Source organism: Coffea arabica, chromosome 10e, assembly GCF_036785885.1.
Source record: "Coffea arabica cultivar ET-39 chromosome 10e, Coffea Arabica ET-39 HiFi, whole genome shotgun sequence".
NCBI classification, from domain to species: Eukaryota; Viridiplantae; Streptophyta; class Magnoliopsida; order Gentianales; family Rubiaceae; genus Coffea; species Coffea arabica.
This window is the reverse complement of record NC_092328.1, coordinates 3,780,853-3,795,556: the sequence shown is the minus strand read 5'-3', so window position 1 is coordinate 3,795,556 and position 14,704 is coordinate 3,780,853. Positions and strand designations below refer to the sequence as shown.

Below are 14,704 nucleotides of genomic sequence, written 5' to 3'. Positions count from 1 at the left end.
AATGAGATGATGCCTGTAGCTTGATATGGTTGGGCGCATGTCGGCACCTCCAAAATTTGTCATGTACAAGTTATTTAACACTAAAGCTAACAGCAGCCTTGTCTGACCTCACAAGCATATAATCTCACGGGAAATTTCATCGCATTATAGACTCTCATCCTTCTTCTGGGCAGGGAATGGAATCACACTTATCCTCTTGTAATTATGTAACATATATATATATATATATATTTGTTAGGCAAGGGTGGTTTGAGTAGACCATTTGGAAAAAGATAGGAAGCTTGCTAATTGCCAATTGCTAATGGGCAATTGCTAATATGCTTTTCTGTCTCGTGACTTGTGACCTAAACCCAACAATACAAAACACAAAGGAAAAAGGCAAAGCAAAGCAAGCCCACCTTTGAATTTGATTGAAAGAAGAAAGAAATCAAAGACTAGAGAGGTGAGGCGGTGAGTGTGAGAGAGAAAGGAAAGAAGGAAAGGAGGATGAGCATATTTATAGAACCAAAGACTTGGAATTGGAAGAAGAATAAAGAGCCCCACTACCACTAGGCTTGGATGATGCGACGTTGCTGCCGTGCCCAGCAGCTGTTTGCGTGGTATGGTGAGATTATAGGAGCTGCCTTGCGGCCTACTTACTTGCGGGTCAAAATTAAGAGAAGATCTTTTATACATACATACTGACTTGCGACATATACACTGCCAGCATAAAAAAAGGTTAAATTTTAAATTCAAATATTACGTAGATCCATTGATCTAAGATTAATCTTAAAATTAAATATTATAACAAGGTTGGACCATTTATATATACTTGCAGGTATCTATCGTTTTTTGTAACGAGACAATTTTTACTGTGACCAAATCCTTCAGTTTACACCGCTTTTCTTTCCTTCTCTTTGTTCTTTTCCTTTTGGGCTTTTATGTGTCCTTAAGACTAATTTAATTACTAATAATTGATAAGCTGACGCTTATGAACAAAAAGAAATATAAATTTTGAGTACTTTGCTAAGATGTAGGTGTGATTTCAATGAATTCAACAACAAATAAATCTTTCCAAGGGCGTTGAAGTAATGAATCGATAATTAACATATGAATAAAGTGCCGCTTATCTTTCGACTTTACAATAATGTATATTATTTATCTTTCCTTTAAGATAAAATCCATTACTCAAGTTGTGATAATTGAGCACAACATATGGAAAATACCCCCACAAATCATGGTATGCACCCTGTACTCATGTACGCTAATTTTTCGTTAAGGTGCTGGAGAAAAGAAGCTGTTTAGTTGTGTTAAATTGATACTAGTTTGCCATGCTTTTCACGTGTTTTGAATAAAAAAAATGACAAATTTGAATGAGCTAATTGGAGACGCATTCCATTCTTTTCGTTCTCCTCTTGGTGTCATTGGGAGCACCCAGCCGTTTCCTAGTACTGCTATTGGTTTGATTGTTCGAATACAGCAATTTGAAAGGGAAAAAGGAGACCTCCATTTCGTATTTATTTGATTCAACTCAATCAAAGCTTGTTAAAAAGTTCAAAATCTCCTCCTACTTACACCTACTCTCGAATGAATTAATATATTTGAAACAAAAAAAAAATTTAAAATTTCCTACTTACACCTACTCTCGAATGAATTAATATATTTGTTAAACGATTAGTTGCTTTCGATGGTATCGTTCATTAGAGTTTAGTGCATACAGGAAAAGATTACGTTACAGCTGATTCTCACGTCTAATTGACTAAGGTTGTGTTTGGATTGCATTTTTCATGATTTTTCATAGAAAAATTACTGTAGCGATTTGATATATGTGAGGGAAAAAAGTAATAGGGAAATGTGATCACGAAAAACGATGTAATTTTTTGACGGAAAATAGCAATCCAAACAAGACCTAAGAATTTGTATCCTCGCTGTTTATACATTTCTTATCTTTTAAGTATTGCAGAGCAGAGCAAGAGTTAATTCAGCATTAAAATGAACAATTAAACTATGAAAACAAGCGTGGTAACATAATAATAGGATTCCACTAGTTTCACCAAACACGATTTTTAAAGAACCAAAAAAGAAGAAGAAGAAAAACCACTCCCCCCTCTCCTCCCCCAAAACCCCCCACCACCACCACAAAAACACCTCCCAAGAGAAAAGAGGAAAAAAAAAAAAAGAAGACTGCCACAGCCCACACAAGTGTGAAACCAAGAAGCAGGTTTATTAGGCCTTTAAATTTATAAAGAAACGCAGTGCAAAGACGGACATGTGATTATGAGATGCCAAACAGGGGCCAGCTGCTCGGCGTGGAGATGCATTGGGGAGCCACAGTTGAGTTGACAGAAAAGACCAACCAAAAAAGAAAAACATTTCAACATTCAACCAAAATATTTACTGCTCTTATTAAACTATAGTACTCGTACTGTGCCCTTTAGGCTTTAGCCCTCCAACCCCTTCCTTGAAAGAAGAGCTTTAAATTTCAAGACAGCGATTAACATTTAAGGGCAATAGAAAAAGAGAGGGGAGACATCAGGCATGAGGAAAAAAAGCCATTTGGTAAGCTTCCTTTTAACCCACATATGCATGAACATGACAACTCCTCTCCTTTTTCTTCTTTTCTTTTCTTTTCTTTTCAGTTTTTGGTTTTGTTTTCTACCGCTACTATTACTACCACTGCCTTACCGAATACCGATTTCTATTACTATTTTCTTTCTCATGTCCCATTTCATTTTCCATCCTTGACATTTCTTGCATTGAATTCAGTTGCTTCTGATCGTGATTAACATGACTTTTTAATTTTCTGAAATGTCAAAAATGCATAATTGAATGAATTAGCAAAGGATTACTGTTGGTCTGGCTTTAATCAGCCTCATTATTCTACCCCCCAACAATGCTAAATGCTAATAGCACACCCATCTCTCTTTCCATCCTCTTTCACACCCATAACCCACCATTTCTTTCTCATCTTCTCATCTTCTTCTTACAAAACCTTTTCTCTTTATTCTTATCTCTCTCCTTTTCTCCATCTGTATCTCTTCATCTATCACAGATTGTTCAGCAGTGAGGTCTGTCTGTTTTGGGTTTTTTTTTTTTCTTTTAATATCTTGTTTTCTTTGTGGCCGATAGAGGAAAAAGAATCTTAAATTTGGATGGAAAGATTTTTTTTTTTGGTTATTTTTGTTTGAAAGCGCTGATTTCTGGCGGTTATTTTGCATTTCAGGTCTTGACTGTAGATCTACAGCTTAATCTGCTGCTGTTTGTCTGATAAAAATCCAGTCTTGGTTGCTGTTCGTTTTGGGCTGCTATTCTTTTTTGGTCTAGGTAATAGAATCATACCATCTTTTGGTTCATCCTCCTCTATTGATTCTTGACTTTTTGATAATTTTTATTATTTTCTAGTTTTTTTCCCCTCGTTTCATTTCCTTGCATCTTTCTTGTTTCCAAATACTTCTTGTTCAGAGCAAATGCCTATCATTTTGAAAAAAAAAGTTTTGACTTTTGGTACTTGACTCATTGATGGTTGGATTGAGAGCTGATTCTGGGTGGTTTTCTTCTCTGACCAATCCATTTTGATTAATGATTTTAAGGCTTTTCCATGAAAAATAATAATAGAATCGTCCTAGTTTTATTATCTACAAAAAATCTATTTTTGATGCAGTTTGCTTTTATTAATTTCTTCGTCTATCTACACATCGGGTGTGATCATATTGTTAAGTAACGCTTTAGTGCAATGTCATTTTATGGTTGGTGATTCTTCGTTGTGTCTTCTCTTTTGTGTAAAGATTGGGATATCAGAACAAAAAGCTTGTAAATTCATATTCGTGCTTTAAGTTGTTGCTAGGTTACCTAAGTTTGTATCCTCATTTTTTTGCTTCAAGTTGTTGGGATGATTGAAGAATGAGATATTTGCAACTTGCATTCAAGAGTTTTGGTTGTAATCAACCTTACTGTTGTTAGCAGACTAACAAACCTTTAGCACATACCTAGATATCTCAATGCTTTGCTCGAGGCCAATGAACAATGCATGCCTGCATTGCGGTAAAGTTTTTATGTCATGAAAGTTAGAACATTTGGCTGGCATGCATGAAACCTTCACCGGCATGTTTCACTGTCAGTGTTCTGCAACAAATACTGAAATGGTGAGGCTGGCATTCTGATTTTGTGTTCTGTAATCTGAATGCTGATGGTAAGACTGCATGGTCATAGAGTGCTGGCAGTTAAGGTCTGTAACAAACCACATTTAGTACATAATTTTTCAAAAGCATCTTAGTGGTTAGATGCATACATTTTTGTGGTGGCACTGAAAGACTTTGTATTTAACGTCATTCTGCAATACCAGTTCTGCTGTTGTCTTATCTCTTATCTTTGGCTTCTCTTTTATGGCCAAACCATAATCATGTGAATTTGTTTACTGACAATCTCAGATTACCTGAAGAACTGCTTTCTGAGCTCTGTTTGCGTAAGCATTTTTTGGAGCTGTTCAGAAATCTTGAAGAAGCACATTCAGCCCTAATGCAAGGGCAAAGGAGTGCTGTTGGTTCCTTACCTGAAGTTTTAGGCATTGATCATGGATCAACATCAAGCGATACTAGCTTAGACCAGCAGGTGCACTGGAATAGCATAAGGAATTCGTCACAAAACAGGATACCTGATTATTTGATGTCGCCGACAGACACAAGTGTTGGATTTCTAAATACAGTGAACCAACCAGGGCAGAATTTAAGTGGATGGGATTTCGGTGAAAGTAGTTCTAGAGGGGAACAAGGCGAGGTTAGTGAAACTGATCGGAAAAATGAACATGGGTGGTCATCTCCAATAAATGTTTGTGCTGGTGCAGCTCTTGGCGCAGAAGGACAGCAATATGGGCCCTCTAATATTCTTTCATTAAATAATGTTGGTGTAAATATGCACAGCAATGAAGGTGCAAGTGGGACTTTCTTTATGCAAAATTCAGGCTCTGAATCCATTCGGCAGGATCTGAATATGAACTCAGATATTATTGTAGATGAGGATGATGATTGCCAAGTTTTGGAATGTCAAAATGCGTTCAAAGCTAGTGAATCAGTGAATGAGCGGATGCTATCTGCTAGTAATTCTTCCAATCCTTTTGGGATGTCTTCTGGAACTGGTGGATTTTTGGTGGAGGAAGCTGATGGCAGGCCTGGCTGTTCATTGGATGGTCGAAGGTTTTCGTGTAAAAGAAAAACACTGGAAGGAAATGCTGGACAATCTTCTGGGAGTGGAAGTTCAAACTTGGTTCAACATGCTGAGAGCAATCTATTTCATTCAGTACCAGCTAGGCATAATGCATCCAGCAGCACAGGTATAGCTGCCCCTTCAGAAAACAACTCAACGGTCAATCTACCAGGGCAGGTAATCCCGAGACTCGGATTAAGTGTTGGACGAGCATCTTCTGATAGTCATCCTCCATTAACTGCTTCAGGAACTGCAGAGAGTTCCCGCAGAAATTTTCGCTTGAGGATAAATGCCTCACATCAACAAGATTCTTCACGCAATAATATAGTCTCCACTGAGACTGATGTTGGAAATCCTAATAGTTCATCTGCTCAGCATTCATTTAGGTTGCTCCCCCGTAATAATTCTTTGGATCTTAGACCTGCATCTATGACCGACAGTGGAAGTTCTCAAGGTCAGTCAGTTGTAGTGCATGTGTCATCTGTGCGCCGAAACCCGCATTCCAGGTGGAATGGAGCATCTAGCTCAAGAACTGGAAGCTCATCTAGTTTTGCCATTTCTGGAGATATAGATGCTGTACCATATGAGGAGTCTAGTTCATCCAGTGTGGCAAGGCACATTTCAGAACATCCCATGTTTGTACCACCAACGGAGATAAGAAATTCATCACAAAACCCTCCTAATTGGAGTTTAGCTGGCGGAAGTGTCGGTGGTAATCCTGGAAACGTTGCATCAACTTCCCGCACTGGCTCTAGTGCAGTTGTCCACTCATCTACCCCTACTTGGACACCCCCTCGGAATCCTTCTCAGTATCCAAGGAGACTATCAGAATTTGTTCGCAGATCTTCCTCATCTTCAGCTGATAGCGATTCTGGAGGTCACAGCAGCAATTATCCTTCACTGCGGACAGGTCCCTCGTCCTCCCAAGACATGCCACTTTCATCTGGATCTGGTAGTCAGGGACGCCATGCAGCAAGTTCAAGGTCAGCAATTTTGTTGGAGAGACACCTTGATACTGCTTTTGGATCTTATTCATTAAGAAATTTGGCTGCTGCTAGTGAAGGAAGAAACAGGCTAATGTCTGAGGTACATCATGTTGCTTTACTTTTTTGTTCTTTTCTTTTCCCGTTTGTTTTCCAATATTCTTAATTGTTAGCCATCTTTTTCCGGAAGTTTATTAGTATATTATTTAAGTCTGTTAAATTTCCTATTTTAAAACTATGGTTAACAACTCTGATATGATTTTTTTTCTTTTCTGCAAGTTATCTATTGAATTTCATCTTGGCACTTAATGTTGTGATTGTATCTCCAGATAGCACTCTTGCCTTTAAGGCACTTTGTTGCAGCTGAATCGTTCAAACATGATGAAGATTTCCTTATTTTTTTGGCATATCATCATATAAATGTCAATAATCGTGTTTTCTTTTTGGCTAATTAGCAGATACGCAATGTCTTGGATCTCATGCGCAGGGGAGGAGAGGGCTTGCGATTTGAGGTTAGATTTTGACATTAATTGAAAGCTTTTGTATTTTTACATTGCTACGATAATTTTCTAGGTATAAATAGACAAGCTTTGCCTAGATTATCCGGCATTTTGTAGTGATACTCTGGTTGATTAAGTATTCATTCTCTGTCCTGTGGAAGACAGCAAATTGCAGGCTACATTGAATGTTTAATTGGATAGAAATCACCTTTGTAGTTTGTGCAAAAAATAGCACAGGACAATAACCTAGATATTTGATAGCAGAAATTTAGAAGATTGTGCGCACTCCTTTAGATGCACACTAACAGGTGACATTTTGATACTTCAAAATGTTACTCTTGATAGATCAAAAAATAATTTGCATCAGCTTTTAGAAGGTGACTGATGCCTTGTATAAAAGGGTGAGGTGCCATGAGAATGGTACTCCTGCTTCGTCCTCCTTTTTGTGGCACATGCAAGGCAAGCTAGTTTTGTCTTGTCTAGTTTTTGGGCAGTAGATTGTGAGAAGCTCAATGTATTGTTTTTAGTTATTTGATGAACGTTTTTGATTGTGACAGGATGTCATGGTTCTTGACCAATCAGTCTTTTTCGGGATGGCTGATTTTCATGATCGCCATAGGGATATGCGGCTTGATGTTGATAACATGTCATATGAGGTGACCTAGACAGTAATTTCTTGATCTTGTATCATGAGCTTTCTGCTGCACATTCTTAGAACTTCATTTCCTGCACCCTTACAGGAATTATTGGCATTAGAAGAGCGTATTGGAAATGTGAGCACTGGTTTGAGTGAAGAAACCATTTTGAAGCAGTTGAAACAACGGAAGTATGTAAGCAATAAAACAGTTGAGGTTGAAACAGAGCCGTGCTGTGTATGTCAGGTAAACCATCCAAGTCTTTGCATTCTGGGTTTCTGCAAGATACGATTTTTGCTTTTGCTGTTGATTTGGCAGTTTTATGGCTCTTATAAGCGGGGCCTCAAGTTCTACCTACCTTGTTATTTGCAGGAAGAATATAGTGATGGTGAAGATCTTGGTTCTCTGGACTGCGGGCATGATTTTCATGCCGAGTGTATTAAACAATGGCTTACACACAAGAATTTATGTCCCATTTGTAAAACAACGGGACTGGCTAAATGAATAAGACCCAATTATTCTGGGCAATAAAAATTGCCTCCATCTGAAAGAGTTGGGGCGATTGGCTCTCAGAAGTGTTTGAGCAGATCATATACATCCCTCTGCCCGCTCCTTGTAAAACTTCCAGGGATGTATTTTCTTCTTATGCTACTGTGGACTGATTCGATTGTTTTAGACAAGTATAAACAGAACGAATGTTTTGACATTTTCATTAGGTATTCAATTGATTATTGGAAGTTGAAGTCTTTTTCCTTTTACGGTACAAGGCTTTTCCGGAATTTATGATTTCTTTTTGCTCCCACTATTTTAGATTGTCCATCACTTGCTCAATAGGATAAGAAAAGAAATGAAGTTGCTAGGGGAACGATGTTAGTGAAGAAAATGAAGAGGGCAGAAATTATGAAAAGAGGAAATTTGTTGCTCTTCTCGTTTAAGAGGTCGGAAAGGAAAAGAAGAGGTTTGAGGCGATGATGAACATTCATTCTTTCATCATCTTCACAACCCTTCCTTGGATTTCCTTTTGGGAGATCGGTGACCTCTACTAAATGCCTTTTTTTTTTTTTCCTTTATTCGTCTGAGAGTTTTATCAATGCATTGGTTGGAATGCCCTCCAAGAAAGTGTGTGTAACGTGCCACAGATGCTCGGGGAGGAGGAGATGCTCCATAATTCTAAGGGCCAATCAAAACGATCAGTGCATCACAATTTTTCTCTTATGCATGACAACTAACAGACAAGTTTCCTATCAGATCATATCATTAGGGAGTGAAATTGGTTGAACAGCTCCTTCAAATTGGAGGACGCTTGTGCAATGAAGATAAATTTTCCGTGGGTTCCTAAAAAACCAACCACTTCATTAGCTGGGCAAAAGCAGAGAAGATCATCAGCAATACAGGGCAGGGTGGAGGTTTCCATTTTTGTCTTGGAAGCTAGTGGAGCGGTACATTTTGCTTGTGGAGCGTACAATTTGATAAACCATTTAAACGAAGATGCCGTTTTAGACAAGAGAAGAAGAAGATAAGATGGCTCGATTGTCTCTCTGATGCTTCCATGAGCACATGAATTGGGAATTCCACTTTGGTGAGGTGGGAGTAGGGGGTTGGTGGCTTGTTTCCAATGTCAGAAATTGCATGCTTCCATTAAACAAATGGAAACTGCTTTTTCGCAACTCCAGTCGTCATTCCTATCCTTCCCATAAAGACATGGCACTGGTGTTTGGAAAATTCATAGATTGGAGGGTTAACAGAACAAGCATATGGGAATATATATAATGGGATGGGGTCTATTATTATTACTAGGAGTATAAATTAATGGATAGAGTATACTAATTTGCTTGGAGTGTAGAGGTTTTTCCTGGCTGTGGGGTTCAGATTTTCCACACGCAACGCAACCGATCAAATACCACTAAAAAGAAAAGAGAGAGAGAGAGAGGCAGAGATGTAGGAGAGAGAGAGACTTGACCTCGGGAATACCAAAATGTCAGTAATAAATACACTATGATTTCAGTTTCTGGCTAAGGTGGCGATCCTGCTGGATAACCCAATCTCATCAGGTTCTCAACAAAGGAAAATGAAAGAGGCGCTCTCTGACTTGGGCACTTTCGGCCAATAATAATCAAGACATCCTCCAATCTGCTCCTCTTTTTTTTTTTTTTTTTAAGCTAAAAGCTTGTATGAAAACTATGGTAAGTGGTTGGAGTTTTAGACATGGGTAAAATTGCATGAAACGACGTACTCCCTCCCTTTTTTTTTATAATTAACGTTTAAGAAATTTGGTCTAGTATATTTTTATCTGTCATTTTATTATTTTTATATAGTATTAATTATTTTTTCACAATTTTATCCTTTTATCTCTTTTTTTCAATACAGAGTTCTTAATTACTACTCCTAGTAATTATTGCTTCTCTCTTTGTAACAGCCCTAGTAAAACAGCACCATTTAGTACTCTAACGTGAGAAAATATGGATAAATTGGATAATTAATGAGGGTATAAAAGAAAAATAGTGTACAGATTTAAGTAATAAAAAACTTTTCTTAATTAGTGGGCAAAACTTTAAACGTCAGTTACAAAAGAAAAGGGAGGGAGTATTATTTATTTATTCCCAGTCGTCTCTTTTTTACCAACAACTCGGAGGGCTGATGATTCAATCCTCTACTACTGTCTACTGCCAGTAGTTAGTAGTGTTTGATAGCAGTAGATTCTGAAACCTCAACAGCCTGTCCAACCACACTAGCAATCATTTTATTCATTAGGGATGAAAAAGAAAAACTTAAAAGCTGGATGTTATGTTGGAATCTAAGAAAGAATTAATAAATGTCATCCAAGATTCTTGTCCTGATTGATTGAGGAATCCTTTCATCTTTGGTTCAAGTACGGTCAATCGTCTTGTATTTTCACTTACCAAAGATTACATTTACAGGCACCAATAAGTTAAATTTAAATGCTTGTCGTGAGATTAACTTTTGATGAGTAAAAAGAACGGACTTGTTTCATCTTGTTAACTCCTGCCTACTTTCTCTCTAAAGTATTTAAATATAATTTCATAATCAAGAGCCATGTTCACTAAAAACTCCATATTAATTGTTAATCCCAATTCTCAATGAAGTGAAAAATTTTCGTTTGGATCAGTTGTTTTTGCGAGTGTTTTTGGAAAATTTTGCTGTAACAGTGTATATGAAAAATTTTTACTATGAAAATTTTTTGAAATATTTGCTATATTGTATGGATAGGATATTTTTTGAATTATTATGTATTACTGTAACATTGTATTTAAAAAACTTGTTTTTGAAAAAATGGCCAATCCAAACATAGCATTAACAACATAATAAAAAGTGGAAACACAAAAAGCTCTTATATGGCTAATTTAAATCCATTTAGTTTTAATGCTTACTTATGTGCTTTTTATTTATTTATTTATTTGGATAGGCTACTTATGGTTATTCACCGTATAAAATAAAACTAAGTTTGAATACATGTAATTTCAACATCTGGATTTTTTACATATGATTTTATAGCCTCAAAATATATTTTTGTTAACGAAAACAAAATAAATCAAACCTAATAGAACCCCCCCCCCCCCCCCCCCCCCCCCCCCACCCAAGAAACCAGAAAAAAAAAAAAAAGTAGCAGTAAAATTCTTGTCATGACTATAACAAGTTTGAGGGGAACTCTGCAAACAAGAGAAAAGTCGAGGTACTTTTGGTCCGAACTACAATTAAGGCGGGAGAACAACCAAACTTGATTACCACTCTAATCAAAATCTCCCTCCCTAATCTTCCCCGGCCTTTACCCTTCAACATTACACTTCTACTTCTGCCCAGCACACACACACACTTGACAGTCCTAACAACACACACACACACACAGACTTAAAAGACACACTCACTCACACAAGTATCACAAAACAAGAAGTTCAGTTTTGTCGAATTAATTCAATTTCCTCCGTTTAAGGAAGAAAAAAAATTTTCAATTTATGTCGGATCCGTACGGAACTGATGATCGCTCTTCGTTTGAGCCCGACTCCGAACCCGGCGGACCGCCCGAACCGGAAGATATGAATGTGTTTCTTCATAATCTTTTCCAGAATTCACCGGCGACAGCCGGAAGTAGCTCTCTTTATCGGGGCTCCGCTTCCATGATTAATTCCTCCTCCGCTGCTAGCTTCGATTTCTCCGATCCCGGCGGCTTCTTCGCCGGAGAGGTGAAGGGGAGACTTGAGAAGACTTTTTCTTTAGCTGCCGCTGGAGATTGTGATGCTGTCACTTCTTCGATGGATAGGGGAGAATTTTCCGGTGCAAACAAGGTTAGGATTGAAACATTTGCTTTTTCTTGATTTCGACGTTAAATTTGCATGTCATTATCAGTGTGATTTGAGCTTTTTTTTAGCAGAATCGTACAAATTTGACATTTTTTTCATGAAAGTTTGCTTTTTTTTTTTTTTTTTTCCTTTCATTTGTTTAGATTAAATTAGTGTTGAATTCCTGAATTATCAGTTTCGATATTTGAATTTCTGCTACTGAAATTGATAATTTCACCTTTTTTTTAAAAAAAAAAATTTTTTTTGCTCCTTTACCAGCTGATCAGTATCTGTGGATGCTGAAATCTTATGGAAATTAGTCTCTTAATCTGTGTTCCTTTTTTATTTTTTCAATTCCCCCCCTGCTGGTGAGGGGGTACTTAAATGAACTTCCAATATTGTGGTAGCTGACGTCTGTTTATCTTTGTAGGGATTGGAGGCTTCAGATGCAGCAATTAACCAGGCTCAACCGCGTTCCACGAAAAGGAGTAGATCAGCAGAAGTTCATAATTTGTCTGAAAAGGTTCTGCTTTAAATTAAAGTTCAAAATTTTGTTGCAAAAATGTGCAATCTTTTCGCCATTTCAACTGATTTGATTTCATTCTCAGAGGAGGAGGAGCAGAATAAATGAGAAATTGAAAGCGCTGCAGAACTTAATTCCAAATTCGAATAAAGTATCTATTACCTCGCACTGTATTGATTCCTTTTTCTTAAGCTTTAGATAACATTGCCATAGCTCTTGACTTAGATCAGCATGATGTTTCTGGCTCATTTGTTTGATAGACAGACAAGGCATCAATGCTGGACGAAGCGATTGAATACCTCAAACAGCTTCAACTACAAGTTCAGGTTTTTACTTGTCTTGGTGCTGCTCTTTAATTAAATATCACCACTATAAATTCATGGTTACATGATACCACTTTCTTGTTGTACTGGCAGATGATTGTCATCATGTTAAAGCCTGATGTGAGTTCTGACATTTAAGCATGACGATATGCAAATGCCTTTTGCACACTTAATAAGGGGAATGGAAAAAATGTATTGATTGTATTTGACACATATTAAATAATGGTATTACATCTTTAATACCAAAACTTGAGCTGTGAATGTCAGTATGCTTTGACAAGAATAAAATTTCCCCTTAAACTTGACATGATTTATTCAGAACTTCCTGTATGTTCAGTCAATCTGGACTATGAAATTGAGATATCTCTGTACACCGTATGCTATTGTTTTTAAACTCTACTCCTAGCAAGCAAAAATATCCAAGTTTAAGAACACATAAACCAATCTAACTTCGTAAGCCAGTATACATATTATTGTTCATGGGAAGAACTTTGAGGCCATAGTCAATTGTTACTATCATATAGGTTCTTATTAAATGGTCTTCTTTGTCTGGTGGCATGTTACTAATGAAATTTTGCTTTTGGTAGCTACCTGTTTTGTCAATAGATCATTATAGGTGGAAGTAGTTTGAAACATTTAAAGTGGACTTATGGAGTTGAACATATGGAAAAAAAAAAAACGTATGGCTAGAGGTACTTAAAAGATGGGGATGAGGTAATATTCTAGGCCATCATTCTATGCTTGGGAATGCACCAATGCAGTATGCAAGATTGGTAGACTTCAGCTTTTTGTTCATGGCTACTTGCAGATGGATTTTGCTTTCTTTCATGGAAACTTTGCAATCTTTTCTTCTGTATCGCAGAGAAGGGTGTCATTTGGTAGCAATGCATGTTACTGCTGCTACTTATAGTTTTTACTTGGCTTGGCTTTCCAGATGTTGACAATAAGAAATGGACTCAGTTTCCATCCAAACTATGTATCGGGATCCCTACAACCAATGCAGCTTCCCATGGATTTTAATGAGGGTGATGTGATGCCAAATACAAGTGGAGGAAAACATACATTGTCTAGCAACCAAGAGGTTGCAATGCAAGCAGCATTTGGGGTTTCCAATCCTAAAATCTCAAGCCAGCAACTTGCTATAGCTTCAATGACAAATAATAGCAGCTCAGCATTCTCATTTGGATTGCAATCATCAGCTCAGAATAACCCTGGTGTTCCCAATTATTTGGCATCTGCAAAGGTATGTTTATCTGAATATTTTGATACACTGTAGTGTGATGCAATATATAATTGATATCAGCTTCCCCCAAATGTTTAGGATCTCTGCCGGGAGGATACTTTGATGCAGTTTCCATTAGATATTAGCCGCTCTGGGAACAATTCGTCGTCAGGTGTGTCTTCGTAGCCACGAGAATAAATGGTGTGCAAGTAATCAGCTTGGTGGCAATTACAGGAAATTTTAATTATTTGAAGAACATCTCAGAAATTAGAAATGAACATTCCGAGTATACTTAAACTGTTAAATATCTAATTCTGCTGAAAACGCACATTAACATAGTGACTGTTCTTTTCCCTGATACGAGTATTCAACCCCTCCAATATTACATTCACTTGTATTGTTAGGGAAAATCCTTGTAAGTGAATTCTTCGAGCCATTTTAATACTACTAGTTTTTATTTTCATCTTGCACTTGGAAAGTGCGCTGTCAATGACAAAATACTTGCTTTTGTTGTTCAGTGGAAGAACCTAACTCCCTTAATGATGTTGAGGAAAAAATCAAGATGGTTAAGCAATGATTATGACTTGAAAATAGCGCCGCTTGATCTTCTCTTCGGGTTACGTCAGAATATGATTAGTTGGGCAATCTAGATAAAGCAGCCGAAGAGGCTGGGTCTACACAGGAAAAAACAGAGCAGGCTTGCTATAACAAAAGATTCTAAAAATTACCGTTCATTTTTTCCGAGTTGTGTACACTTTGGTAGAAAAAATTATGCAAAAGTATAATTGGCAACAGCAGGAGGAGCAGCCTGTACTGTAATCTTTCATTTACTTTCTTTTGAAAACCGCGTTATCCCTCCCCTCCACATAAATGCAATTACGAGTCCACTACTAGTAGTTGGTGGTACATAAATAAAAGGATAATTTTAGAATTGCGTTAGGTCGGTGGCCAACAATCTGAATTCTCCCACTCAATGAATGCCAGGCGGAATTTTAGGCTTAGCTTTCACCATGTGATCAAGGCAACAAACGATCTGGAGAATTCT

The 14,704-nt window shown here is 37.4% G+C and overlaps 2 protein-coding genes across 6 annotated transcripts; both read left to right on the top strand.

The window, feature by feature from the left end:
* Positions 1–2,293: 2,293 nt before the first annotated feature.
* LOC113712309 (probable E3 ubiquitin-protein ligase RHG1A) lies at positions 2,294–8,039 on the top strand. Of its 5 annotated transcripts, none has more exons than XM_072067326.1 (7): positions 2,294–2,538; positions 3,203–3,303; positions 4,407–6,264; positions 6,617–6,673; positions 7,219–7,317; positions 7,402–7,542; positions 7,669–8,039. In XM_072067326.1, the coding sequence occupies exons 3-7, from the start codon at positions 4,495–4,497 to the stop codon at positions 7,798–7,800; spliced, it is 2,199 nt and encodes a 732-aa protein (XP_071923427.1). In that variant the 5' UTR covers positions 2,294–2,538; positions 3,203–3,303; positions 4,407–4,494; the 3' UTR covers positions 7,801–8,039. The 5 variants fall into 5 exon arrangements, with proteins under 5 accessions (XP_071923427.1, XP_027091467.1, XP_027091466.1 ...); XM_027235666.2 differs by lacking the exon at positions 2,294–2,538 and adding an exon at positions 2,651–3,047 and having other exon boundaries at positions 6,620–6,673; XM_027235665.2 differs by lacking the exon at positions 2,294–2,538 and adding an exon at positions 2,651–3,047.
* Positions 8,040–11,005: 2,966 nt separating this feature from the next.
* LOC113711146 (uncharacterized) lies at positions 11,006–14,122 on the top strand. Its single transcript, XM_027234322.2, has 6 exons — positions 11,006–11,597; positions 12,022–12,114; positions 12,200–12,265; positions 12,375–12,440; positions 13,372–13,680; positions 13,759–14,122. Exons 1-6 carry the CDS (start codon positions 11,268–11,270, stop codon positions 13,843–13,845), a joined length of 951 nt encoding a protein of 316 aa, XP_027090123.1. The 5' UTR covers positions 11,006–11,267; the 3' UTR covers positions 13,846–14,122.
* Positions 14,123–14,704: the final 582 nt, after the last annotated feature.

Bases quoted from the DNA above. Each gene is read 5' to 3' on its own strand.
- LOC113712309 (XM_072067326.1), top strand. From the start codon at position 4,495: ATGCAAGGGCAAAGGAGTGCTGTTGGTTCCTTACCTGAAGTTTTAGGC. The intron at 6,265-6,616 runs GTACATCATGTT...TTGGCTAATTAG, and splicing joins GAAACAGGCTAATGTCTGAG to CAGATACGCAATGTCTTGGA. The intron at 7,543-7,668 runs GTAAACCATCCA...TGTTATTTGCAG, and splicing joins AGCCGTGCTGTGTATGTCAG to GAAGAATATAGTGATGGTGA.
- LOC113711146 (XM_027234322.2), top strand. From the start codon at position 11,268: ATGTCGGATCCGTACGGAACTGATGATCGCTCTTCGTTTGAGCCCGAC. The intron at 12,115-12,199 runs GTTCTGCTTTAA...TTTCATTCTCAG, and splicing joins TTCATAATTTGTCTGAAAAG to AGGAGGAGGAGCAGAATAAA. The intron at 12,441-13,371 runs GTTTTTACTTGT...TTGGCTTTCCAG, and splicing joins AGCTTCAACTACAAGTTCAG to ATGTTGACAATAAGAAATGG.